This window comes from Dipodomys merriami, unplaced genomic scaffold, assembly GCF_024711535.1.
Source record: "Dipodomys merriami isolate MVZ:Mamm:240054 unplaced genomic scaffold, mDipMer1.0.p SCAF_26, whole genome shotgun sequence".
NCBI lineage: Eukaryota > Metazoa > Chordata > Mammalia > Rodentia > Heteromyidae > Dipodomys > Dipodomys merriami.
Window position 1 is genome coordinate 12,588,867 of NW_027204048.1, and position 26,696 is coordinate 12,615,562.

Here is a 26,696-nt window from a genome sequence, read left to right on the forward strand (position 1 = left end):
AGTGGCTCATTTTTCAAAGAAGAGAGGGAGAGGGTGGTGAGGAGGTAGAGGGGAGAGAAGAGAGGGGAGGGAGGAGGAAGAAGAGGAGGAAGAGGAGGGAAGAGAAGGTGAAAGAGGCAGAAGAGGGAAAAAGAAAGAGAAGGGAGAGAAAGGAAGAAAGAGAGAGAGAGAGAAGGAGGGAGGGGAGGGAGGGAGATGGAAAGAAAGCCTCATTTTAATAGAAACCATTTTCCTGCCCTCACCAGATGTAGGTGAAAAGTAACTCTCAATTCTCGAGAGTATAGCTCAGGCCTCTCCAGTTTTAGATTTGCTTTGTGTGTATGTGTGTATGTGTTTCTTGCTGATTTAATATTGAAAGACTTTCTTTTTCTGCCACATGCTTCTATGCCAGAAATAATATTTGTTTTAAAAGTCAAATGTGAGAAGGTCTTTGCCATTGTGCAGGATTTGTCCACATGATAGTGTCTCCTGAGTCCCATACTGAGAGGTTGAGGTCAAGATGACTCTTCATCCAGAAGGAGACCCTGGACATTTGCCTGTGTATATTATTCGTTCTTTTGGCAGGTTGTTTGTTCTGTGGAACATAAAGTTCAATGTCAAAGCATCCAAAGCAAACCTGCCCTCCAGCTGTTTGTATTTGAGTTGTTATTTACACATCATGGAACTTCTTAAAAAATTGCACACATCCTTTTCTTGCAGCACAGTGTTTTCACCCTGTGGAGTGTAAGGACACGTAATAGCTGAGCTATGGGAGAACGTGACTCTTTCTCTGATCTGCTGTGACCAGGAGCAAATTCTCTGTGATCTGGAGACAGCAGCTGCTTCTGACAGCAGGGCAGCATCTAGCATGTCACAGTGGATGGTGTGTGTGTGTGTGTGTGTGTGTGTGTGTGTGTGTGTGTGTGTGTGTGTGTGTGTGTGTGTGTGTGTGTGTGTGTGTGTGTGTGTGTGTGTGTGTGTGTGTGTGTGTGTGTGTGTGTGTGTGTGTGGACACTGGGGCCTCGTGGTGCTGTTTCTTAGCTATTATGCTCAAGGCTAGCACTCTACCACTTGAGCCACACCTCCAACTTCTGGCTCTTTTGGTGGTTAATTGAACGTAAGTGACTTGTAGATTTCTTGCCCAGTCTGGCTTCAAAGGGCAATCCTCAGGTCTAGTCTCCTCAGTGGCTAGGATCATAGATGTGAGTCAGCAGTGGCCAGGTTGGATGGTAGATCTTAATGTTCACCATGGATTACTCTATAAATACAGTGGATGCTGTGGATGGCTTGTTCTTCCAGAAAAGCTCATCCACAATGGCTCATGGGTCCCTTGGAGCCCACTGTCCCTCTCCATGTCCCTCTCTTCCAGCAGAAACACCACATCTGAAACACCACAAGCAGTGGTTAACTGCTTGTTTTTCGGGTCATCCTCCGAATGGCAGTTTCCTGAATGGCTGGAAGAGGATGAATGGTCGCCATTGCTAGAAGCATCTCTTTCCTGGGTCTTCCCTTCTCCTTTTGGCAGAGCTGAGCTTTAGTGCTGAGCAGTAGGGATTCAGAGAGGCCGTGAGGTCGCCCCTGACTGGGGCTGGCATGAAGCACTTGTGAATCTCTGCTGTTAAAATCCCACCACATGAGGCAGTCAGTATAAGGCTGCAAGCTAACCATCTGGGGAGCATGTCGCCATGACTGTGCCCCAGCCAGAGAAAGATGGACCAGGCTCGCAGTAAGATATGGCCTTCCATTCGCTTCTCAGATGTGTGCTTCAAACAGACGATGAGCAAGCATGAGGTGAGTGACCTGAATGTTTGGTCCATCGCCAGACACTGTGTCGCAGGCAATCTTGATTGTGAGCAAGCGTCGGTGCTGTCATAGCTTGGTTGTAAAAGATGAAAGTGATTCTCCACAGGGACAGAGCAGTCGAAGCATTGTTTCTTTGAAATAATTTTAAGGAGAACAATATAAATTGGGTATGAAATGGCATGAGGTATTCCAGGAAGTATATTTTATTGCTTGCTGTGGTAGCTATTCATTGGAAGGTAAAGCACATAAGACCAGAAGACCCTCTGTGTCGGAGTCACAGTTCTCTTGAGGGACAAATCCAAGAATCTCAGCTTCTCTGCTGTACTCTGAGCCTCCTAATCCAAGCCTGCCTCCCCTTGCTTTGTATTGTCCACCCTTTCCTTCACATTCTGCCTTGATATGCCAGATGCTGGCAGTCCATTTCCCCTACCTCCTTGGGCAGGAGATCTCAAGGGGCTGATGAGAGGATTGTGGAATCAACAGTGGGATGAGGTAGAAGTCCGTGGTACTGAAAACTAGCGAAAAGGCTGCGCAAAACTCCAGGAGATGAATAACAGTGAGTATGAATGCAGGGAGAAAGGACAGATAAACAAGGAATTTGGCATACAGACTGGAATGGGACAAAATGACTTACTCTGTGTGGAAAGAGAAGGAGAGAAAGGAAGAAAAACTTCTGGGCATTGATTTGGGCAACGGCTATATAGTGACCATGTTTCCTGGAAGAGGAGCAGCAGGAAGAGGTGCAGGCTTTGGGGAAAGAGTGGCTTACAGATAAGGGTATGCAACTCGGCCTAGTTGTTGTATGGGAAGCCTAGAGGATAACTTGCATTATTCTTACTTTCTATTTGTGGTAGTAAGTGATCAGTGCTATTGTGATAATACAGGCCATTGTCATCACTTTATTGGGGCCAAGATTACTTACAGATATAGATGGCTATCATGGTTAAAAAATACAAGGTGAGACCCAACAGATAGGAAGTACTTCATGAAAGAAGACCTAGGTTGGGTATGGTGGTACATGCATGCAGTCCCAGATACTCAGGAAACATAAGTAGAAGGATTGCCAATAGAGTCAATCCAGGCAAAGTGAGCATGAATTTCTATCTGAAAACCAAACACTAAAAGCAAAAAAAAAAAAGAAGATAGAGGGAGGGGAGGGTTGGAAGTATAGCTCAAATGGTAGAGTGTTTGCCTGGCGAGCCTGAGACCCTGAGTTCAATCTCTAGTACAGCCCAAACTAATGCACAGCTCCTGGAAGCAGCAACTGGGGATGGAGGGAGAGCACATGATCTTGACTTCAGTATTTGGATGGAGCCCTTGATCCCCGTCCCATTAGAGGACAAGGCTCAGCAGAGTTGAGACATAAAACAAGCTCGGATTTCTGGTTGTCTTTTGTTGATTTTTGTCTTTGCTCTTGAGTCTTACTAGTCTAGGCTGGCCTCACACTTACCATTCTCCTGCCTCAGCTTACGATCAGTTTTCTAGAGGAATTTTGAGTGGCCCATGTAGGACATGCAGGAGTTGATGGGAAATAAGCCACACCCCGGGGCAGGCTGACACAGGACCTAAGGGCAGGCAGGCTCTGAAAGTCTCAGACCGTAGGTCTTGGAGGCTGCCACTGGGATGCAGGGAGAGAATGACTTTCGTTAACTGACTTTAGTTGGAATGACTTTAGTGGGATGTGGCTGCTCAGGCCTTTCTGATGCAGAGTCCAGGAACACCACCCATGAGCAAAAATATGGGAAGCACTCCATGGAGATGAGCAAGTACGAACACAGTTTGGGCTGCCTCCATGAGTCACAGCTTAGAATTTAATGAAGCAAATGATCTCTGCATTGAACCACTTGGCCTTAATTGGAATATTCTACTTGCTGTCTTCATAACGGAATTACTCGTTCAGCAGCAGTATTTTGGTGATTTTCCCAGGAAAGCAGTGTTGTAAATAGACATTAGACTATGAGTTCATATTGACTCCTGCATCCCTTACGTACAGGTCCTCTCTCCAGTCAGACCATCATGTCTCAAAGACCAAAGCTCATTGCTCAGCCCACTCTGTAGCTACAGAACCCAGCTGACTGCATGTGCTCAGCATGTATTAGAAGTTTGTGATGAATATTCTTTTGAGTTGAAAATTTATGAATTCATTTTGGGAGAACAATTATGCACTATTTTTGTATTCATTTTTAATTCACTAGGATTCTTTCTTCTCTGGTAGAACTGATCCATGAAAAATCTGAGAGAGTCTCATATCATTCCATTAATTTGATAAATTATTATGTCCTGCAATAGTTTTGGATAACCCTGGGGAAATGACACAGAGACAAAGCATATTAGTGATAACTTGTGTTTACAATCCTAATATTGCTTCATCCTTCAAGTGGGAGTTGTATCAGACACAGGCTGGATAATTAATTGCCTAAATGACTTATTTTACATTTTTTTTTTCATTGAGCAGCAAAGCTATTAATTTTTCAATACGGTGGAACGAATTTCTTTTTTCACACAAATCACTGTTACCATAAATATTAATGAGTTCTCAGAATTTAATGAAACTAGACTTAAGAATACTGGAACTTTTTAGTGTACAAAATGATATGTTTCTAACTATATATGGCATGTTCTTGATTTATAGACCAGATTCTTATTAGCTGTGGGCATGTTTGCATGAGTTACTATATGGACAATTTTATGCGATACTTAATTTAATATCATCGCTAGTACTTCCCCTTTAGATCTCCTCTTGCTTGCTTCTTTTTTTCTTTTTTTGCATTTAAGGTAGACGCGTGTGGTGTGTGTGTGTGTGTGTGTGTGTGTGTGTGCTTGTGTCAGTACTGGGACTTGAATTCAGGGCCTCACATTTTTGCTTGACCTTTTTGCTCAATGGTAGCACTCTTCTACTTCAGCCACACCTACGTTTCCAGCTCTGGTGCTGATTAGTTGGAGATAAAAAAAAATCTCTCAGGTTTGTCCACCCTGACTGGCTTGAAACCCAGATCCTTAGATGTCAACCTCCTGAGTAGCTAGGATCATAGGTGTGAACCACTAGTGGCCATCTAGTTTTTCTTTTAATAATGGTTTCCTGCCCAATTATCTACAGGGAGGAAAACGTGCTTCAGATATAATAGGAAATAAATGTACATCTATTAGTGGTAGTGGTGATTAAATTCAACCTATTTCCATTCATCAATAAGAATGATTCCAATGAAAACATGAAAAGAGTTCAGGGATATCATTGGCTCTGAGCACTAATATGACTTACCAAAGAAGCAACAGAAGAATTCAGTGTGTTTTAAAGTAGGTTTTACAAGGACTACTGTATTTATTTACTTCATTATTTTAACTTACATTATGAGTTTTACTATCTGTGATATTAGTTATTTGGATACTATAACAGTATAAGCATAGAGCATATCTTAAGTTGATTAGCAAGTAAATCAATGAACCCCACTCATGGAATGGCAGGTTTCTGAGCTGGAGGAAACCTACAAGTTCCGGGGGGGGTGGGGGGGAAGTGAGGAAGTTCCTTTCACTACCTAGCTACACCTTGTTACCTGGTGAGAACAGAAATAAAGACATGGCCATATTTGGAAGAATTTATCTAATGTTCCTATCTGTTAAGTCCTTTGCATGTGTGTTTATGCTGGTATTGAGGCTTGAACTCAGGACCTGAATACTGCCCATGAGCTTTTGTTCTCAAGACTGGCACTCTACCACTTGAGCTTCAGCTCCACTTCTGACTTTTTTTGGTGATAAATTGAAGGTAAGAGTCTCAGAGACTTTGCTTCCCAGGCTGGCTTCAAACCTCAATCCTTAGAGCTCAGCCGTCTGAGTAGCTAGGATTACAGGTGTGAGCCACCAGCACCCACTTCATAAGTCCTTTTTTTAACCTTTTATTTTGATGAAATTGTAGAGTCAATTGCAAGTGGAAGCAATAATGCAATTGCATGTACCCTTTACCCCCTTTCCCTCACTTGCAACATTTTACCTGGTCTTAGTATAGTAGCATAACAAGGAAATTTACTTTAATGTGATCTAGAAATTTTATTTAGATTTCTCAAATTTTGCCAGCTTTGTATGCATGTGTGTTGGGAGAGCATCTGTGTAAATATTCATAAATGTAGATCTATATAACCACCAAGACCAGAGTCAAGTATAGAACCGTTCTCAAAGTTCCTTCAAGTTATCTTTTAGAGCCACAGATACCTTCCTTCTTTCACAGTGCCTCCCTAATTTTCTCACAACGAGATCTATAATTTGGCATTTCAAAAGCACTAGAAAAGTGCTTAGTGGTAGAGCTATTGCCTAGCAAGCATAAGGTCCTGGATTCAAACCCTAGCACAGTAAAATAAAAATAAAATAAAGGAATCATGCTGTCTGTAACTGTCGAGATGAGCTTTTATTTCAGTTGGCATAATGCCTTTGAGATCCATCTACATGATTTCATGTACTATAGTTTGCTTGTTTTGATTGCCAAGTGATATTTCACTATATAAATATACCACAATTTAATAGTCATCTGCTAAAGAACCTTGGTAGGGGGCGGGGTCTAGCGTTTGAGTCTCATCTAAGTGGCTATCAAAATTTGTGCCCTCATGTTTGTTGCCTGAATCTAATTTTTTCATTTCTCTGAGTGTAATTACCACAGTATGGGGGAAGTGAATGTTTACTTTTATTAGAAACTGGCCTTCTCTTTGCCAGAGTCTGCAGCATTTTACATTCCCACGAGCAATGTGTTTGGTCCATATCTCCTCATGTCAGCATTTGCTGAGGTCACTATTTATATTTTGGCTCTTGGGATCCGTATTTAAATCTCTTATTAAAAAGTTACCTGAAAGCCAGGTGCTGATGGCTCACACCTAGAATCCTAGCTACTCAGGAGGCTGAGATCTGAAGATGGAGGTTCAAAGCTGGCCTGGACAGAAAAGCCTATGAGATTCTTATCTCTAATAAACTACTCAGAAAAGGCCAGGAGTGGCACTGTGGCTCAAGAGGTAGAGCGCTAGCCTTGAGCAAAAGAAGCTTAGGGACAGTGCCCAGGCCCTGAGTTCAAGCCCCAGGACTGACACCAAAAAAAAAAAGTTACTTGAGTATACCCTCCAGAAAAGCAAAAGATAAAAGCAATGGAGGAGCAGTTTGGAGGTTCTGGAAGGAGAGATAGAAAGTGAAACAGACAAACTTACAGTTAAGTCTTGTGCCTGCTAGGATGTCCATGGAACTTAATTCAATTGCCAAGGAGTAAGAGGCTTAAGGTTCTGGAGTTTGGGATGTATGTATCTAACAACAAATATGTCAGTGAGGCTACATTTTCAGATCACTTCATCTACATCTATTATGTAGCCTTCAGCATTTTTTCCTTCCAGTTCTGGGGCTTGAACTCTAGGCCTGAGCACTGTCCCTGAGCTGCTTTTGCTCAAGGCTAGCACTCTGCCACTTCTGGCTTTTTCTGAGTTTAGTGGACACAAGAGTTTCTCAGTCTTTCCTACCCAGGTTGACTTCAAACTGTGATCCTCAGATCTCAGCCTCTTAAGTAGCTAGAATTACAGGTGTGAGCCATGGGCACTGGGCTTGCCTTCAGTTTATTAACATTGTATTATGACTACTTAAGATCATGTCCAATGTTTGCTACTAAAAATCTGCTTTTCTTAGGAACAGGAGCTGTATAGCTTCATCTCCCTACCGTTGGCCAGCTTGCCAGTTCTTATTCAGTAGTCATATGGCATCAGTCTTCTGAAGAAAGGAGAGCTGGGCATCTGTGGCTCACGCCTGTAATCCTAGCTACTCAGGGGGCTGAGTTCTGAGGATCATGGTTTAAAGCCAGCCTGGGCAGGAAAGTCCATGAGACTCTCATCTCCAATAAACTATTCAGAAAAAGCCGGAAATGACACTATGGCTCAAGTGGTAGAACACTAGCCTTGAGCAAAAGAAACTCAGGGATGGTGCCCAGGCCCTAAGTTCAAGCCCCAGACAAGAAAGAAAGGAAGGAAGGGAGAGGAGGTAGGAAGGAAGGAAGGAAGGAAGGAAGGAAGGAAGGAAGGAAGGAAGGAAGGAAGGAAGGAAGGAAGGAAGGAAGGAAGGGAGGGAGGGAGGGAGGGAGGGAGGGAGGGAGGGAAAGAGAGGGGAAGAGAGGCAAGAAAGGGAGGAAAGGAGGAAGGGAGGAAGGGAAGGAGGAAGGGAAGGAGGGGGAGGGAGGGAGAGAGAGGGAAAGAAGGGAGAGAGAAAGAAAGAAGGAAAGAAAGAATGAAGGCAAGAAAAGAGAATTTTCAACATGGTGAACCTTACTTGATCAATAACTGTAATTTTTAAAGTGTTTGTGTAATAAGCTACACATGATTTGTCATGACAGAGAGCCAAAGTCAATCATGCCAATATTATGACTTTGTTTAATTGTCCAAAGTAAGTTTGTATTGCTCATTTGATCACCATATGTAAGTGGCCAGTAAATCACCATGGTGTTGACTTCTTATTCCCTTTGGGTATCCGTTCAGGAGGTGACTTGAAGACTGTCCATGCATCACAGCTGTCCCTGAGTCTTGGAAAGGGAGCTGATGCTTGTTTAGGCTTTGCAGGTTAGATCTCATGCTGTGGGCACTAGAAAAGATTCTCCTGCTGGTGGTAACAAGAGGGACAGATAGGCAGTGTGAGGTGGAAGCAGAGAGGCCACAAAACCCAAAATATTCTTCTGTGTGATTTATGCTGAACTTTCTACTAAGCAAGAGCTTAGTGTAAACCAAAAAGTAAATCCTCCATATTTTATACGATTATTCTAATTTGCAGTGGGAAAAGGGTTCCATCTTAGACCTAACTTATACATACCAAAGTAGCTTAACATTTAAAACATGTATGCGTAATATACACACATTGTACTGTACAATACATGATTTCATAGACTTATTTCCCAGGCTCAGCTCATCTGTAGACTGGCTTGGTTAATGCGCTTTGTGAACTCACTTTGAATCAAGCAGTGCTCAACCTTACAGGCAGATTCTCTCATTAATCCACATTAAAGCTATAACTAGTGTAATGTGGCCACTTTTTTTTTTCAGAGGTGGGGCTTGAACTCAGGGCCTGAAAACGGTCCCTGACCTTTTCTGCTCAAGGCTAACACTCTACCACTTTGAGCCACAGCTTCACTTCCAGTTTTCTGGTGGTTAATTGGAGATAAGGGTCTCACAGATTTTCCTGCCTATGCTGGCAGATCTATCCTCAGATCTCAGTCTCCTGAGAAGCTAAGTTTATAGGTGTGAGCCACTGGCACCTGTCTGTGGCCATTTTTGACAAATGAATAAGTAACAATCAGACAAGGCTAAGCTTTCCTAGTGTGTAGAACTATGGTGCTGAATCCAGAACTCACTGCGCTAGGTCTCTCTCACCCCAAACCCAAGTTCCTTCATCATTTTACGCCCCTTAAGGAGCTTTTAGTTTGATGGGGGAAAGCAACACAAATGAAAACTTTAATGATATTCAGACATCAGAGGCTAGAAAGGCTTGTTGATCATCCTCTGCCCCTGACAGGAAACCTTAGAGTCGATTCTGTAGCAATCAAGAGAAGGCACTGTCAAATTCAACGAATTGATTGAGACAGAACAATCACTTACTGAAAATTTACAACATACTTCAAGGAAGGAGGGGAGCCGTATTAAGTAAAATAAGTGATCTAAACATTGAATTTTAAACACTTATTGAAAAGTGCAATCATACTTATTGATTCCTGACAACATGAAGTCCCACTACCTGAAAAGCAAGACTTGTTTTTCTGGAGAATTTGGTGGTTATAATGGAGTTGATTGTTTTTTGTAAATCTACAGAAGATCTACCCTAGTGGGGAGGTGGCTAGTGAAAATTCTTATTTTCTGTGAAACACAGAAATTAAAGGATTGTTAAGGAGTAATGGTTTTGTTTTTAATTGACTCTCCCTTCAAATCAAATGGAGTATTTCCCAGCTGCTTAGAAGAGGAAGATAGAGAAAGACAGTAAGATTGAAGCTAGCCCTTGCAAAAGTAAACATAGAGACCCTTCCCTAAAGACAAAGTAAAACAAGAGCTGGTAGCATCGCTCAAGCTGTAGTATTTGCCTATGTGCTGGGCTTGATCTTCAGCGCATGCATGCATGCATGCACATGCACAAGGTCAAATACAGTATTATAAAAATTTTCTGCACAAAGAATGGAAATGGGCAACTGAAAAACAACTTCCCCCACTACCTTATTCTCCTGAAAGAAATATTACCTCAGGTTTAAAGTTAAAGTTCTTCCTGAGTTTATTGTTGTTATGGTGTTTATAGCTAGTTTTGCTCTGAAGTCCTCCTAGAAACTTAAATATGTGATCAGAAAATGTGTAGTAATAATAAATATGTGATTTTTTTAACGTGATCATGAAAGCTGGAGTCTTGGGGCCTATGCATAGAATGCCGCTTGAGTAATAGAATTGCCTACTTTTTTGTGGGGAAAGAAAATAGCTACCTGTCTTTGCGTTTGTAGAGGACCTTAAGTGTTAGAGATAAAGTCAGTGGAAGTCCCATTGTCACCGTGTCTGAGGGGAGGGAACTAAGGGAAGGAAATATGTATCCTCCTTACTGTAGGGGATCCTAGGAAAGCAGAGGGGAGTTGCAGTAGGAAGGAAGTGGCCACAGGGGGCCTAGTGGGAGTACCCTTGAAATTGTGTAGAGAAAAGCCTTGACGTTGGCACTGATGCTAGGTGCTGGTTGTAAGCCAGGCAGTCACAGACATCCTAAAGAGAAACAGCACAATGAGTGAATGCTATGCCACAAGAGATGAAGGGAGTGATATCCTCACCACTTAGAAAATGGCGGTGAGGCGCCATGTCTTGTGGACAGCTGGACTGCAGAGAGGGACTGAGTCACACAGACTCAGGATCTAGCTGAGAACTTCCAGGAGGGGGAAAATGTCACAGAATGGTTCAGAAATATGCCTTGTGGCACATTATATGACATGGTTCGTATGCTAAATCACCACCTTCTTGTATTCTTCACTATAGCTTTCCAGGAAGGCCAGTGGGAAGGCTTTCTCAAAGAGAGCAATTCATTTGAATTGTATAGAACTCTCTTTAGTCACTCAGTGCTGAGGAGAGTACCAGGATGGGGTTTCCTTGAAACAAAGGGTCACACATTGGCTTCCGAAAGGCTCTGGGCCCATTCATGGCTTGTCATCCCTGACTGTGTAGTCCAGACCTGTTCATATGATCTTTCCTCCGGCAAATGACTGTCCTTTCCATCTCGCCTAGCATTCTTCCTTGAAAGAAAACATTTTTTTAGTATTTTGATAAAGCACATGTTACTCTTCTCTCTAGATCTTTTTTTTCCTTGTTTTGTTGTTATTACAAAGGTGATCTACAGAGGGGTTAGAGTTACATAAGTTAGGTAATGAGTACATTTCTTTTGGAACATTGTTACCCCTTCCCTCACTCTCTCTCCCAGTTTTTGCCTCCCATCCCTACCCACAAGTTGTCTTTTCAACATAGTGTCTAGTGAGTACCACTGCTGCCTTTGTTTAGCCTATGTCCCTCCATTTCCCCAAACTGATCAATGAAAAAATAAGACAAAAAGAAAGAAAACAAAAATAGCAATAAGGGGAAAAAACTCTCATTTCCATTCCCTAGAGTTGATTTCAATAAATAATATTTTATATGATCAGATTCTCTAGATTTCCCCCAAAAAATATTACTCAAAGTCAGTCATAGTGACACATACCTATAATCTCAGTATTTTTTTGGTGGGGGATACTTGAGGCAGGAAGGTCATGAATTCAAGGTCAGCCTGAGCTATATAGCAATATCCTGTGTCCAAAATAAAAACCCTGAGTATGTATGTATATGTGTGTATAAAATCCTGCATGTTGTATGATTATTTCTAATGCATATGAATCAACCACTTCAGTTTTTTAAGTAAAAAACAACAGGGGGAAGGAATGAAGGAAGAAGGGAGGAGGGGGAAGGAAGAAAGGGGAGGAAGCAAGGAGGGAAGAAGGGAGGGAGAATGTTCAGGTAAATCCAGAGCAGTCTAGAGTTTTAAATCACTATATAAGGCATAATACAAAGCATATTATTGTGATAACTAGGCTAAGGATTTAATAATTGTTATTTATTTCATTCTGCTTTACCAGCCAAAATTATGTCTTGTCACAGTCTGTGTTTTCTCTTTATTACATTAGCAAAGAACACTCTGATTCTTATTGAGGAAATTAAATTCAAAGGACAGCATTCAGTTCTAACTTGCATGTACAAGACATTCTGGTGTTATACTCTGAGGGACCTACTTAGGTATAGAAAACACTCCAATTGATTTGTCCCTAAATTGATATTTCTATTTGCATAAAATGGAATGTCCATTTGCATAATATCTCCTACATACTATTTCAAACTTGCTTATATCACTAGATTACCACAAATGTTTCATGCCAACCACCAACTCCTTATGTAGTAACTAGATTATATGATAGACTAGCTAAAGGAATTACTAAGGACCCTGGATACATTTTTCAGTCAGCTCCTGTTTACTCTTTAGATTCTCCATCAAAAAACAAGATTAGTCTAGAACCCAGCTAGTTTTTTCCTTTCACCACTTTAGTCAATATCCCAGATTACTAATCTTGAATTGTATCCATGGCATGGTTAGCCCGTTAACAGTTGAGAGAGAAGAGGCTAACTCCAAGTATAGAAATCTCAAAGCAGTATGTGAAACTTTAGTTTTGAAAAGTTCAAACACATATAAAAGTTGACACAAAAATATAGATATATTTTTAACTCACAGGAAAACATGTCTTGTTTTACTGTCTAATTTCCCCTATAATTTGAAACACATCCCAGACACCATGTGATTTTAGTCAGACCTATTTTAGTAAGAATCTCTTCATGCTGGCCCCGCCCCCGCTGAAAGATACTAAGATAGCATTATTGTACATTTAAAATCATCGTAATTCTAACTGATCAAATATTTAGGTTTCTAATTTTTTCAGAAGAAGAGGGTTTAAAAAAATTGGATCAGAGTTTAAATAAAGTATTTAACTCCTACTTTTCCATTATTTTTCTAGCATTTTTGAAAGCAAAGTTCAAAGAAATGGAGCTGTTTGCCTTTACCGAGTCTGCATTTTGCTGGCTGTATTTCTTGGTTTCACAAGTGTCTTTCTCATCTGTTTATCCAGCAGTGTGGTCGTTGGTTCTGGGGGAGGCTAGTCAGTTTTCTGTGTAATTCCCTATATGATGTCTTCTGCCATCACGAGGCTCATGCTAGAATGCCTTCTCTCTGTGATGACCGCACTGTACATAAGCACTGAATCATTAGGAGCAGTAAAGTTGGAAATTATCATTTGATCACTTTTTTTTTCTTTTGGTCAGTCGTGGGGCCTGAACTCTGGGCCTGGGCACTGTCCCTCAGCTCTTCAGCTCAAGGCCAGCGCTCTACCGCTTAAGCCACAGCGCCACTTCCGGTTTCCTAGTGGTTTATATAATGATTGTCTTATGCTAATTTAACTTTGCCTTCCTAAAGGTTTAGAAAAGCAGGGGACAGAGAACAGGAAGCTTCGAGATGTGTTATAAAGTCTGTGACCTAGGGCCAGCACCAAGCATTCTGGGGTAACTAAATAATTTGCACTTGAACCAGCCTGCGACAACATTTGTCTTCACAAAGCCTCCTCACTAAATGTGCTGGTCTCTCCAGACTCAAAGTGCAGCTTAGTTGATAGCAAAACAACCTCCCTTTTACCTGCCATCTACTTGTGTGTCTACTAAACAGTAAGTTAAAAGAATGTCTATAAATATCATCTTGATTTGTGCCCTTGACACGGTGTTTATAAAATCCTTATAATGTAGGCAGGCTTGAAAACAGAGTGGTCTTTTGTCATTATTTTTCTGACAACACAGCACATAATCATAATAGATGCTCTCGGTGCTGAGAAGTTTTTAGGCACTGTAATCATGATGCACAAGTATTGAGTTATTTTTATTTAGGACACAAGAGTGCAGTCTTAGACACTCTTCGTTGCTGACTGTTTGGGGTTTGCTTGCTTATAGACATAGAAAGCAGTGTTGACAAATACGTTCAGAGCATACAGTAAGAAGCACAAAGCAAAACAAACCTTTGTTGAGCCTCAACATTTTATATGTATGATAAAAATACAGCTAGCCCCTGAGTTCTGATCATGTGCTTGTGTTTTAATGGAAGAGAATACCTATCAGTTCATCGAAATCATTAGTACAGTTTTCATGGAGGTAGGAGTTGATTTAGGCTCTAAAAACCTGCAAAGAGTTAAGAAGATGCCAAGAATGTTCTGGAAGAAACAACATGAGCAAAACCATTCGGGCTTACATCTTCCTAGCATATTTAGGCATAATTAAAGAATTCTCATTTGAGTTGGGGGCGGGGGTAACTCTAGTCTGATGTTAAGTAATAAAGAGACATGAGCAGGGTCATAACATGGAGGAACTGAGTTGTTAAATTGGGGCATTAGCACCATGTAATGGCAAGAGCATGAAGGCTTTCGGGATATGGATTAAACAAGCAAGGGAGTCAGGAATGAAGCCTGAAAAGAAACTGAAGTCAAATCATTAGAAAGAAGGAAATTAGCCAGGCACTGGTAGCTCACGCCTGTCATCCTAACTACTCAAGAAGCTGAGATCTAGGGATCACAGTGTGCAGCCCAGGCAGGAAAGTCTGTGAGAGTCTTCTCTCAAATTAACTACCAAAAAGATAGAAGTAGAAGTGTGGTTCAAGTGGTAGAACATTAGCCTTAAGGGAAAAAAAAAATGTCAGGGACGGTGCCCAGGCCCTGAGTTCAAGCCACACAACCAGCACCAAAAAGAAAAAAAAAATCACTGCAGACTAGCTTGGAGTTTATATAGCTTGGGTAATGACTACTGTTCGTTTGCTCTGTAAACAAGAATATTTCTCAAGCTAGATGGACTTGTGCTGTAACTGTTTTGAATAGCAAATTCACAGGTACAGAATCCACCAGAACCATAAGGTCAGGCTGACATTCTGGAAATAAATGTGCACAGGAGTGATATACTGAACCAACCATTGTGTTACATATATTGCTCACTGTTAAATCTCACACAAGGGATGTTGGCAGATTTATCAAATCCTTTAATTAAAGGACTGAGAGCATATGAGTAACACTATTGATGGGAATCTTAAAATTTAAAAAAAACTGGATTAAACTCTCTTCTCCCAGCTTTTCACTACAGAAGTTTTTAATTTGATTCAAAATATATACATATTATTTCTCTTTCTGATTCTTAAGTTTTCTTTTCTTTTCTTTTTGAGGATGGTTGTTTTTGCCTAACTAAAAATCTAACTATAATTGTCCATTTATCACACAGTGGGAATAGAATTTCTTTTATCTCCTATTTTAAAAATAGAAGATGTGGCCTTCTAAAGGAAAATTCAGCACCCTCTAGAGATGAATTCAAGGAATATGATCACTTTAACATATTTTATGTATTCTGTCTGAGTTAATTTTGTCTTAAGGGTTTTTAACATTTATTTTAATTTTTAAGTAGCACGATGTAATTTATGAATTTACAAGTACAATGTTTTGGTGTTGCTGCATGTTTGGGTCTATGTTTGTTTGTTTTGAGACTGGGTCTCATATAGCTCAAGCTGTCATTGAACTCATGATCCTCCTGTCTCTGCCTCCCAATTTCTGGGATTACAGTTGTGCGCTACCACAGCTGGGTCAGTGGCATATGGCATATCTGTACAATGGGTAATGATCAGATCAGGGTAGCTGGACCACTGCCTGTCTGCCTATTACCTGTTGAATGTCCAGGTACCTCTGGCCTGTCTATAGGCAGGTTCAGGTTGGATAGTGCGGGAAACAAGAGAAAAAAAATTTTCAGCTGGGTGCTTGTGGTTCATACCTGTAATCCTAGCTATTCAGGCAACTGTGAACTGAGAATTGTGGTTTAAAGCTAGCCTGGGCAGAAAGTCTTTGATACTCTTCTCTCCAATTAAGCATCAAAAAGCCAGAAGCAGAGCAGTGACTCAAGTGATAGAACACTAGCCATTTTGAGCAAAAAAGCTCAAGGACAGCAAGCACCCAGGCCCTGAGTTCAAATCCCAGAACAGGTACACACACACACAAATTCATAAATAGAACTTTTTACTAAACCAAACTAATCTATGGGTATTTTGCAGAGAAAAATTGACCAGAGAGGATAGTGTGAGTCTTGGCCACTCTGAGCTCTGTGGGTGATTATGGACATGTTAAGATGATCTACCATCTTCTTACAGAGTCTAGGTATCATTTGCTTTTGAAGCCAGATTGCTGCTTTGGAGAAAACATTACAGATGGGTGGTGTGGGCTGGGCAGGGCACAGGGCTGTGGTTTAGGCCATTTGAAAATGGGACTATTGCCCTTCCAGGTTATAGGGCTATGCCATTGGCCACTTTTTCCTGTCGCGCATCGATGACGCACTGTTTGGGTACACACAAACCCACAGCATTTAAAGAAATCAGGACTTGCCAGAATGACACTGATACACAGGCTAGGCATGCAGTGGTATTCTTTAGTTGTGTTGGCTTTCATTTTTATTTTCAGGGAGGCAACTCCAAAGATGTTACATTCAAGTTCACTCCTGTACTTTCTCAGGCTAGTGTGAGGAACGAATCACGTGAATGATTATTATAATGGCCTTAGGTCGCAACTAAAAACCCACTTTGTCATAGTTCGTCTTCCCAAGCTCTGTGGGCAACAGGCACACAGAGGAAACTGAGGCACAGGGAGATGCCCACGCTCACTTGTTCTCTTCATTCCCCAGACCCTTTCCAACAGTGTCTGTAAGAAGGGAAGCACTAGTTCTTGGAAGTGTGAGTAGGAAATTCGGCATGCATGTGCGGTGATCCTGTGGAGAGGCCGTGAGATGGTATGGGTGGGAAATGCTCCCAAGCCATCATTTCAGTGTGGGGGCTAAATGCCTCTACCCCTTGTTTCTGTCTAAAGAAAGCATGTGATGTCATTAGTTCTTTCCTTCAAGAGGCTGGGCCCTTGGCGCTGCTGACATAAAACAGTCTTGTCTTCCCTGGTGTCTGCTGCTCAGGGCAAGTCTGCATCACCATGGCGAAGCAACAGGTAGGCGTGCTGCTCAAGTGCTAGGCCAGCGGTCAGGAGAGTTATCTCTCTGATTTCTCTAATTTTTTTTTTGCCAGTCCTGGGACTTGAACTTAGGACCTGAGTGCTGTCCGGAGGATTTTGTTTTTCTCAAGGCTAGCACTCTACCACTTGAGCCACAGCTCCACTTCTGGCTTTTTTTTTTTTTTTTTTGGTAATTTATTGAAGATAAGAGGCTCACAGACTTGCCTACTGGAGCTAGCTTTGAACTGTGAGCCTCAGATCTAAGCATCCTGAATAGCTAGGATTACAGGCGTGAGCCACTGGCAGCCAGCTTCTTCTCTAATCTTTTTTTTTGGGAGGGAGGGGGTGGCAGTCGTGGAGCTTGAACTCTGGGCCTGGGCGCTGTCCCTCAGCTCTTCAGCTCAAGACTAGCACTCTACCACTTGAGCCACAGTGCCACTTCCAGCTTTTTTTTTCTGCTTATGTAGTGCTGAAGAATCAAACCCAGGGCCTCATGCATGCAAGGCAAGCACTCTACCACTGAGCCACCTTCCCTGCCCTCTTCTCTAATCTTGATGTCACAGGCTGCTTTGGCCTGACTATCAGGCCACTCATAGTCTCTTGAGCTAGAAAATGTCATGTCCTAAGCTTCTTAAGTAATATGCCTTTACTCTCGGCTCTTGTTTACATCCTTTCTAGAAATACAAACCAAAGAATGAAGGGAAAACATTCTGGAATAATTGCCATTCACTTATAAGTTAGTTGGTTTTCCTCACTGACGGTAAAGATAACCAGGACCTATGTTGAAGGCCACTTATGCCATAGAAACAAGACCTTTTGTCATATCCATAAAGTGGCAGCCACGGGTTCCATTTTCTAGCCTGGCCCTCATAAACAACTGATCAATAGCCAGGCTGAAGGAACATTCGATGCATAAGAGCTCTGGGTATTTTCTCTCGGGTTAAACATGCGCTTATAGGCTGTACTGGAGGCCATGGTATGGTCTATCTACTGTCTAAGGAGAGATTGTGGAGATTGTCATATAGGTTCAAAGATGGCTGTCCTCACATTCTGGGCTGTGCTGATCTCCTGAGCAGCTAGTATGAAGTATGCCAGATATTTTTTTAATTCTGTTGTAAAGGTGAATACATAAAATCTAGTAGAAGAACATTTGCATACAGGAAACCCCTCATCATCAGGTTCTTCTTCCTGAGCATTCTTTCTCTAGGTAGAAATGTCTCCCTGCTTTGTGGTACCATCTTGGAGAGACCCTGAGCTCAACGTCATCTCCTGTCATTGTTCCTCTTTTGCCTGACTGAATCTATATTCTTTTAATTCCTTCCCCTCCCCACTCACTGTTGAGTGGATAATTATACATTTAAGTCCTGCTCTTTGTGGAGATCATATATTTGGGGGGGGGGGAGAGAAGACTTGATATCAGGAACTGAATGGCACCTTTGAAAGTCAGGCTTTGAAAGGAGAATCCAGGCAAAAGCACATTCCATCTGTGTCTCCCCGCTGTATCGGGAACAAATTATAGAGACAGTGTAGATGCCAGGTTGTCCTCTTGAATCCCTGCCACTTACATGCTGTGTGGGGTTGAGCAAATTCCTTTAGCTCTTTCCATCTGTAAACTAGAGACCTATAATAGAGTACCTAGCTCCAAGTGTTATTTCAGGACCGAATTCAAGTAAATCACTTTGTACCCTGTGCATGACAATGTTCAAGAAATGCTATTAGTAAACCATTCATAGAGGGAGAAGAAAAGACATGCTGGGATTTGTTTATTTTGTTTGTTTGTTTAATGCCAGTCCTAGGGCTTGATCTCAGTGCCTGGGTGCTATTCCCTATTTTGCTCTTTACCCCTTACTTGAACCACAGGTCAACTTCTGGCTTTTGTTTCGTTTCATTTTGCTAATTAATTGGAGATAGTCTCACAGCCTTTCCTGCCCGGTCTGGCTTAGAAATGTGATCCTTTGCCAGTTGCTGGTGGCTCATGCCTATCATCCTAGCTACTCAGGAGACTGAGATCTGAGGATCCCAGTTCAAACCCAGCTGGGGCAGGAAAGTCTGTAAACCTCTTATTTCCAATTAACCACCAGAAAACCCGAAGTGGTGCTGTGACTCAAGTGGTAGAGCACTAACCTTGACCTGAAGAACTGAGGGACAGCATCCAGACCCTGAGTTCAAGCCCTACAACCCACAAAAAAAAAAAAAAAGAAACATGATCCACTGATCTCAGCCTCCTGAGTAGCTGGGATTATTGGTGCAAGTTTCTGGAGATTGACAAGCTGGGGTTGTTTTTTGTTGTTGGTGGTGGTGGTTTGTTTTTAATCTTTAAGTAGTTGTACAAAGTCATCCAACCCTTCCTTCCGTCACACATCTCAGTTTTGTAGGAGGGCCCCATCCCCACCCTTCGAGTACCTACTTCCTGGTGTTGATTTTTAATTTGCATAAAACTTTCACTAGGCAGCCTTGAGTCTTTTGTTTCTACAGGATCTTTAAGTCATTGTAAAACGGCATTTTTCAATTCAACATGTTCGTTTATGGGATCAAGTTTATGGGACCAAAGGATCAAGTACATCTTTCACCCTTTCCACCTTTCTTTCCCATCTCTCCCAGCCCGCCCATCCCCTGGAATTATGTGGTTCCATTTTCCACGTTTCCCCTATCAGCTCCTTCCTAGGAGGGATGCGGGAGGGCCTTGTCTAGAGCTCTCTGACTGCACAGCGATTAGCACTGACCAGCCTCCTCGTTCTCCTTTATTACTTCCCCCAGGTGCTAGAAAGCTTCAAGATCATGGACTACAGCCTTTTGCTAGGAATCCATGTCTTGGACCATTCTCTTAAAGACAAAGAAGAGGAACCTACCCAAAACATGCCTGATGCAAAGCGCCCCGGGGTGCAGAAAGTGCTCTACTCAACAGCCATGGAATCTATTCAGGGTCCGGGGAAATCTGGAGATGGGATCATAACAGAGAACCCAGACACGTAAGAGCAGCCCTTGAATACAAACCAACAACCCCTCCCCCTCCGCCCCAACCCACCCCACCCTCAGCCAGTAATTCCAAGCAATCACATCCCCTAGTGGATTCTTGCTGGGTGTGAATGTGGATTAAACCAGCCTTTCTCTTTTGTCATCTGGATTAGTGAGTAGCAGTTTCCTGGGCATTCTTTCACAGATATGGTTTATTCCTTCCAAATGGCTCCATTTTTACATCATGGCTGAAAATTATCTCCCCACTTTTTAATACCATAAGGGAGAAGAAGATGCTTTGAATGAACACGTATGCCAGTTTCTTTTGAAACGGGGTGTTTGTTTATCTGCCTGAAGGAGACTTGGTTGATCTGGTCCTGTGGCCTGGCAGATCTGGACTACCTCAGCCAGACATCATAACCACTGCCAGATTAAACTGTGATAAGTGTGTATTGTCGACAGAAACAACCTCAACCCACGAAGATTAACGGGATGGTTGGCTGCCTCTCTAGCTGAACAAGGAGACTAAAAGAAGAAATGACTTCCTGTAGCTGGAAAATGCCTGCCTTCTAGGAATTCCCCGGCAGTGACTAAGCCACACACATATTTCTCTTTTATAGAGGAAGTGAGCATGCATTAAGTCCTTTTTAAAATCCTTCCTGCAACTCCAACAGCATGTTCAATCACCACGTGGAAAACTAGTCTGTGAAATATTACGCAACTCTTGTTTTTAATATACTGTATGTTTATTGTAGAGGTGATGTACAGAGGGGTCACAGTTATATAAGTCAGGTCATGGGGACATTTCTTTTTGAACCATGTCACCCCTTCCCTCGCTCTCTCCCAGTTTTTTCCTCCTGTCCCCACCCACAAGTTGTATAGCTCATTTTCCACATAGTATCTACTGAGTACCACTGCTGTATTTGTTCCCCCTTTGTCCTATCTTTTCTGTGTCCTCTTATCCTCCCAAAGACAAATAAACCTGGGGCTGGCACAACTTTTTTTTTTTTGAACTCTGGGCCTGGGCGTTGGCCCTCAGCTCTTCAGCTCAAGGCTAGCACTCTACCACTTGAGCCACAGCGCCACTTCTGGCTTTTTCTGCTTACGTGGTGCTAAGGAATCGAACCCAGGGCCTCATGCATGTGAGGCAAGCACTCTACCACTGAGCCACCTTCCCAGCCACTGACACAACTATTTTTTTAGTCACATTACTGTCAGGCATGGTGTTGCGGGCCTGTAATACCAGCTACTCAGAAGGTGGAGGCAGTAGGATCTTGAATTTGAAGCCAGTTCAGGCAAAGGTTGTAATGAGATCCTATCTTAAGAACAAAACAAAAACAAAAAGTTGGGAGCATAACGTAAAGGACAAAGTGCTTTTAGCAAGGCTGGGTGTATTATTATTGTAGCAAGCCTTGATTCTGTTCCCTGACTACACACATGTGCTCACTCACACATATCACGTTACCATTGGCTGTGAGGAAATGTTTGTTATTTAACAAGTACACAATTCATACTATAAATACCATAAATTAATAGCCCCCTGTGTGGATTAATCACATACATACTGGAAAGGTAGGCCAAATGTTAAATTTCTGTGTCATGGAGATAATTGTTGTTGTTGTTATTGTTGCTTACATATTTTCTCTTTATTTTGTTTTACTTCATTATTTCTTTTCTTAGCTTTTTTTAATAAGTTTTTTTATTGTAAAACTACTGTACAGAGGGGTTACAGTTACATGAGCAAGGTAATGAGTACATTTCCTATCAAGCATTGTTGCCTCCTCCTTTGTTTTTCCCCTACCATCCCTTCCCTCCCACCTCCACAACTACACTCCCTCCCTCCCTCTCCCCCACCTAAATTGTAAAGTTTGTTTTTCAACATAGTGTCTTGTACATCTCATTGTTACAATGGGTCAACCTGTATCCCTGTTTATGCATTTTGTTTTTTCCCTTCCCCTCCCCAAATTAGACCGACACCAAATACAGTGAAAACAGAGGTTATTGCTTACATATTTTCTATATTGTATTTTTTTAATCTCCTAGAAGATATATCTTATTCTTCACATCAGAAAAGAACTATTACTTTTTTTGGTTGTGGGGCCTGAACACTGGGCCTGGGCATGGTACCTCAGCTCTTCAGCTCAAGGCAAATACTCTACCACTTGAGCCACAGCGCCACTTCCAGTTTTCTGGTGGTTAATTGGAAATAAGAGTTTCATGGACTTTCCTGCCTATGCTGGCTTTGAACTTCGATCCTCAGATCTCAGCCTCCTAAGTAGCTACGATTACAGCCATGAGCCACCGGTGCCCAGCAAAAATTATTGCTCAGTTTTAAAATAAGACTTTTTGTCTTGTTTTTTATTTTGGTAGTACTGGGATTTGAACTCAGGCCTTTGCTTTTGCTAGGCAGGTGCTTTACCACTTGAGCCATACCACCAGGCCTTTTCTCTTTGTTTTTTGTTTGTTTCAATACTGGAGTTTGACTTCAGAGCCTCCCATGGGCTAGGCTGTCATGATTTCACTATACCAAACCTCCAGCCCTATTTTTCACTGATAATTTTTAGGATGAAGTCTTGGTTAGCCCTTGACTGAGCTGTGATCTACTCCTACAGGCTTCCTTCCCGTTATCACCGAGATCACAGGTGTACACCACTATGTCCAGCTTCCCTTCTGGGGACATAGAGTCTCTCAGAGCTCTCTGTCTGGGCTGGGCCTAGTACCCCAATCCTCTCAGTCTCGGCCTCCCAAGTACCTTGGGATGATAGGCATGTGCCACTACATCCAGCCGCATGTTAAAGAGGCTCTCATTCACTTCTCTGCTTGACCTAACCTCCAACATCAATCTTCCCACTCTCAGTTTCTCAAGTAGCGAGGGTTACAGGTGTGAGCCTCTGGCCCATGACTGTTCCTTTTATTTTTGAGATAGGGTCTCACTTTTTGCCTAGACTGACCTGGGCTGTAATCTTCCTATTTGTACTTCTTGCTGTACACCAGATTACAAGCATTTTCTGTTGCAAGAGTCCTGAAAACTGTTTGCCCAGGCAGGCCTAGAACTATGATCCTCCCAACCTCTGCCTCCTGAGTAGCTGAAGTGACAGGCACACACCACCATGCCAAGCTATGGGTTAAGATGGGGTCTTGAGAACTTTTACCCTCCCAAGTAAACTAGGATTATAGATGTGAGTCGCCAACCTGGCTTAGGTAGGAATAATTCTGAAGTTGCATTCTTCCCATCCAACTCCACAGCTTGGACAGCTATGAGGTTCTACTCTTTGTGGAGATTCTGGGAGCATTTGAAATGATGGGAAAAAAATAAATGATTGTGGTGAGAGCCTCAACTTTGAATTTGTAGATGATAAACTATTTTCTGTGTCTCTGCCAACAGGATGGGAGGCATTCCCGCTAAAAGCCATAAGGGAGAAAAACTACTTTTATTCATGGGCATTATTGACATTCTACAATCATATAGGTGAGAAATTTTTGCTAAGTGCTTTTATTACTTCAACATGAGTCTTTTTTAAAGTTTCTGAAAATTCACCAACTAGGAATGATTTTACATTCTCTGTTCCTTTTGCATGTGTTTGCATTCAGGTTAATGAAGAAGCTAGAACATTCCTGGAAAGCTCTTGTTTATGACGGGGTAAGTGACCCATGTCTTAGTTCAGATGCACACATTTCTCATTTTTCAGGATTGCCCAGTGTGCCTAAGAGAAGGCCTGTATAAACTCAGAATCATAGGCTAGAAGATTGGTTCAAAGCTAAGAACAGAGCGCACAGAAATTTGAATAATGATTTGAGCAAAATAACATCCAGCCTTGTGGCCAAAGAGGGACATGGAATAGAATAGACAATATTGACTGGCTCTTCATAAGATAGTGGAGAGAGAAGAGATGAATACTTTTTCAGGAACGGTAGGAAATTAGGCTGGGTGCTTGTGGCTCACACCTGTCATCCTAGCTACTCAGGAGGCTGAGATCTGAGGATCACAGTTCAAAGCCAGCCTGGGCTTAGAAAAGTCTTTATCAATTAACCACCAGAAAACCAAACATAGAGTTGTGGCTCCAAGTTGTAGGGTGCTAACCTTAAGTAGAAGAGCCCAGGGGCAGCACCCAGATCCCTGAGTTCAAGTCCCACAACCGACAAAAAATAAAAATAAAAATTAAGTTCTCAGAAGCTCAAGCTACAGAGGGAGGAATTTAAGGCCTGCTTTGAGGGAAAGCAGCCTGGATTTGAACTCATTTTCCAGACTTGGCCTCTACTTAAGGGCCTGGCAATAGTACCCTCCCTTCTTTGTGATGGTGATGGATAATGCAGTCCGGGCTCAATTGCAATGGCTGACAACACAATAAGGGCATAGAAAGTGAAAATGTTTGAGTGTGGATTTATGCACACACACACACACACACACACACACACACACACACACACGTACCTGCACCCATGCACACACATATGTGCACATGCATGGTTGCATCTTGATGATGCATTTGAACTTCCTGCTGCTGACAAACCATTTATTGGCCTCAGCATCTCTCTTGTAATGACTGGATGTGACATTTGCGAAGAATATATTGATCAGTTCCCTGTAAGATATGTGCTGACACTTCCCTTTGAAAGAGGATACATTACAGATACCATTCTTCTCCTTTCTGGAAAAGAACACACATTTCTCAGCTCTGTGGAAGAGCCTGAATAACCTTTCAACGTGAAAGATCTATATTTTGTCCATGGACTAATAACTGACTTTTAAAATGAATGTACTTGTAAACAGGCTTACAAACTTGTATCTCAGTGTTAACCCTGGGCTTATTCACATCAAAGACTTGGCCTATGAAAAGGTCAAGGTAGTTAGTTAATTTTAGTTGTTTTTCCAACTGAAAAAGGTAGAGATTACATAGCACCTTGACCTTGGAAGGGAGAGGCAGCAAATACCCTCCTGAGTCCTTCCCCTGCTGGTTTTTCAATGACTTAAATCTCACCTATCATAGGTGAGATTTCTGACAGCGTTGGCTGAATCCGGCCCTGGCCTGCTCTGCTTCAAACAGACCTTCTGTTTTTGTTTTTGTTGTTTTCATATTTGTGTGTGTGTAGTTTGGTTTTGTTTTAGAAAATCCCTGCTGCTAATACACTTGGGAGATTGTAAGCAGTCATCAGGAATTGTTTTGGCTTATTTATCAACGTGGCTCTTATTTGGAAGTATTTCTTTATGACAAAGAGAAACAAACAATCTTCTTCTTTAAAGGCAGCACTGTTAAGTCCCTAGCAGCCTGCTGATATTTCTAAACTCCAGAAATAATGAGAAGGAGTACAGGTCAGGCGGAAGTTACAAGATTGTAGGAAGTATATGTAACACCAGGGTAAATGTCCTGTCACATCCACCGTCTCCAGAGAGTCTGCAGGCTTTATAATGCGGCTGAAGAAGGGTCCTACACACTGCACCCTTCCTAACACTGTGGCTATAGAATGTCAGATTACCCCCAACTAAGAGCACATGGGTGTCTTATATAACAGTCCATTTCACAGATGAGGAAACAGAGGCCCTGTGACTCTGAATGTGCCCAGAATCCCACAGCCTTTTTCAAGTTAGTACTCACACCAGAACCAGGTCCCTTGATGCCAGTTCCATCCAGCAGATACCCGGGTAATGAATGAAGAAATGCACATACAGTGTCATTTCATCATCTTTTAATAACACCCTAGGCCAAGAAATGAATCTGAGAGACTTGGTTAAACTGAAGATTTCTTTCCCATCCTCCACTTTTATAGGATCAGATTGTCCTGGGGCTAGCTTAAGGGAATTATGAGAAAAGAAACAAAAAGTCATATTCCAAGAGGTAGATAACAAGAAATCAGGAAGTCCTTTTTTTTTTTTTTTTTTTTTGTCAGTCCTGGGGCTTGAACTCTGGGCCTGGGCACCGTCCCTGTGCTCTTAAGCTCAAGGCAAGCGCTCTACCACTTGAGCCATAGCACCACTTCTGGTTTTCTAGTGGCTTTATTGGAGATCGGAGTCTCTCAGATGTGTCTGCCTAGGCTGGCTTTGAACCTCAATCCTCAGATCTCAGCCTCCTGACTAGCTAGGATTACAGGCGTGAGCCATCGGCGCCCAGCTGGAAATTCTAAGATAAGTACATACAAGGAATCCCTTGATCTTTTGACAAGATTACTACAGAAGGTCAGACACTCATAATCCCATGTCTCTCCTTAAACATATCATAAGGACCCACACAACCAGCAGTTTTCTGCTTGTATCAGCCGCTCTTCATGCATTCATACTTCCTGCACCCAGTCCTAGACCCAACAGGGCTCTAGGGTTCCCACATCTTGATTTCTGGACCAATGTCTGTCTGTTTGTTTGTTTGTTTGTTTGTTTTCCTTTTAGCCTACTAAAGATATTTGGTTGAATCTACACTTAAGCTTTTAAAATTTCCCAATTGAAATTCATAAATCTGGATTCAAGAGGGTATGAGATAGACCAGCAAATTTACTACTTCTAGAAGCATACATCTTAGAAAGATTACTAAATGAGATATAAACAATCAGATCCTCATCCAGTCATCTCCTGGATTTGTAATAAAATGATACTTCAGTCCTAACATCTGCCAAGAACAGAGAAGAGACAAGTTGAACAGTCAATTCAGTTCAGCCCTGTGTGATCCAGGGATAATAAAGTGCAACATAGGTAGCTTTATCTCCTAGCAATCTTCCAGTGTTTGCCCACCTTCTTTATGTGGAGATGAAGCCAGAACATTTGTGTGTGTGTGTGTGTGTGTGTGTGTGTGTGTGTATACATGTGCATACATGTACATACTTGTGCCAGTACTGGGTCTTGAACTCAGGGCTTGGTGCTCTCCCTTAGCTTTTTTGCTCACACCTT

At 42.1% G+C, this 26,696-nt stretch overlaps 1 protein-coding gene across 6 annotated transcripts in view; it reads left to right on the forward strand.

Annotated features, from left to right (window-relative positions):
• Window positions 1–26,696, forward strand: part of Pip5k1b (phosphatidylinositol-4-phosphate 5-kinase type 1 beta) — a 244,680-nt gene that overhangs the window by 158,471 nt on the left and 59,513 nt on the right. For all 6 annotated transcript variants that reach the window (XM_070035696.1, XM_070035693.1, XM_070035694.1 and 3 more), the window contains 3 exons: window positions 19,625–19,836; window positions 23,208–23,291; window positions 23,414–23,462. In XM_070035696.1, the coding sequence (XP_069891797.1) occupies window positions 19,625–19,836; window positions 23,208–23,291; window positions 23,414–23,462 (345 nt within the window). The remainder of the gene's footprint in view (window positions 1–19,624; window positions 19,837–23,207; window positions 23,292–23,413; window positions 23,463–26,696) is intronic.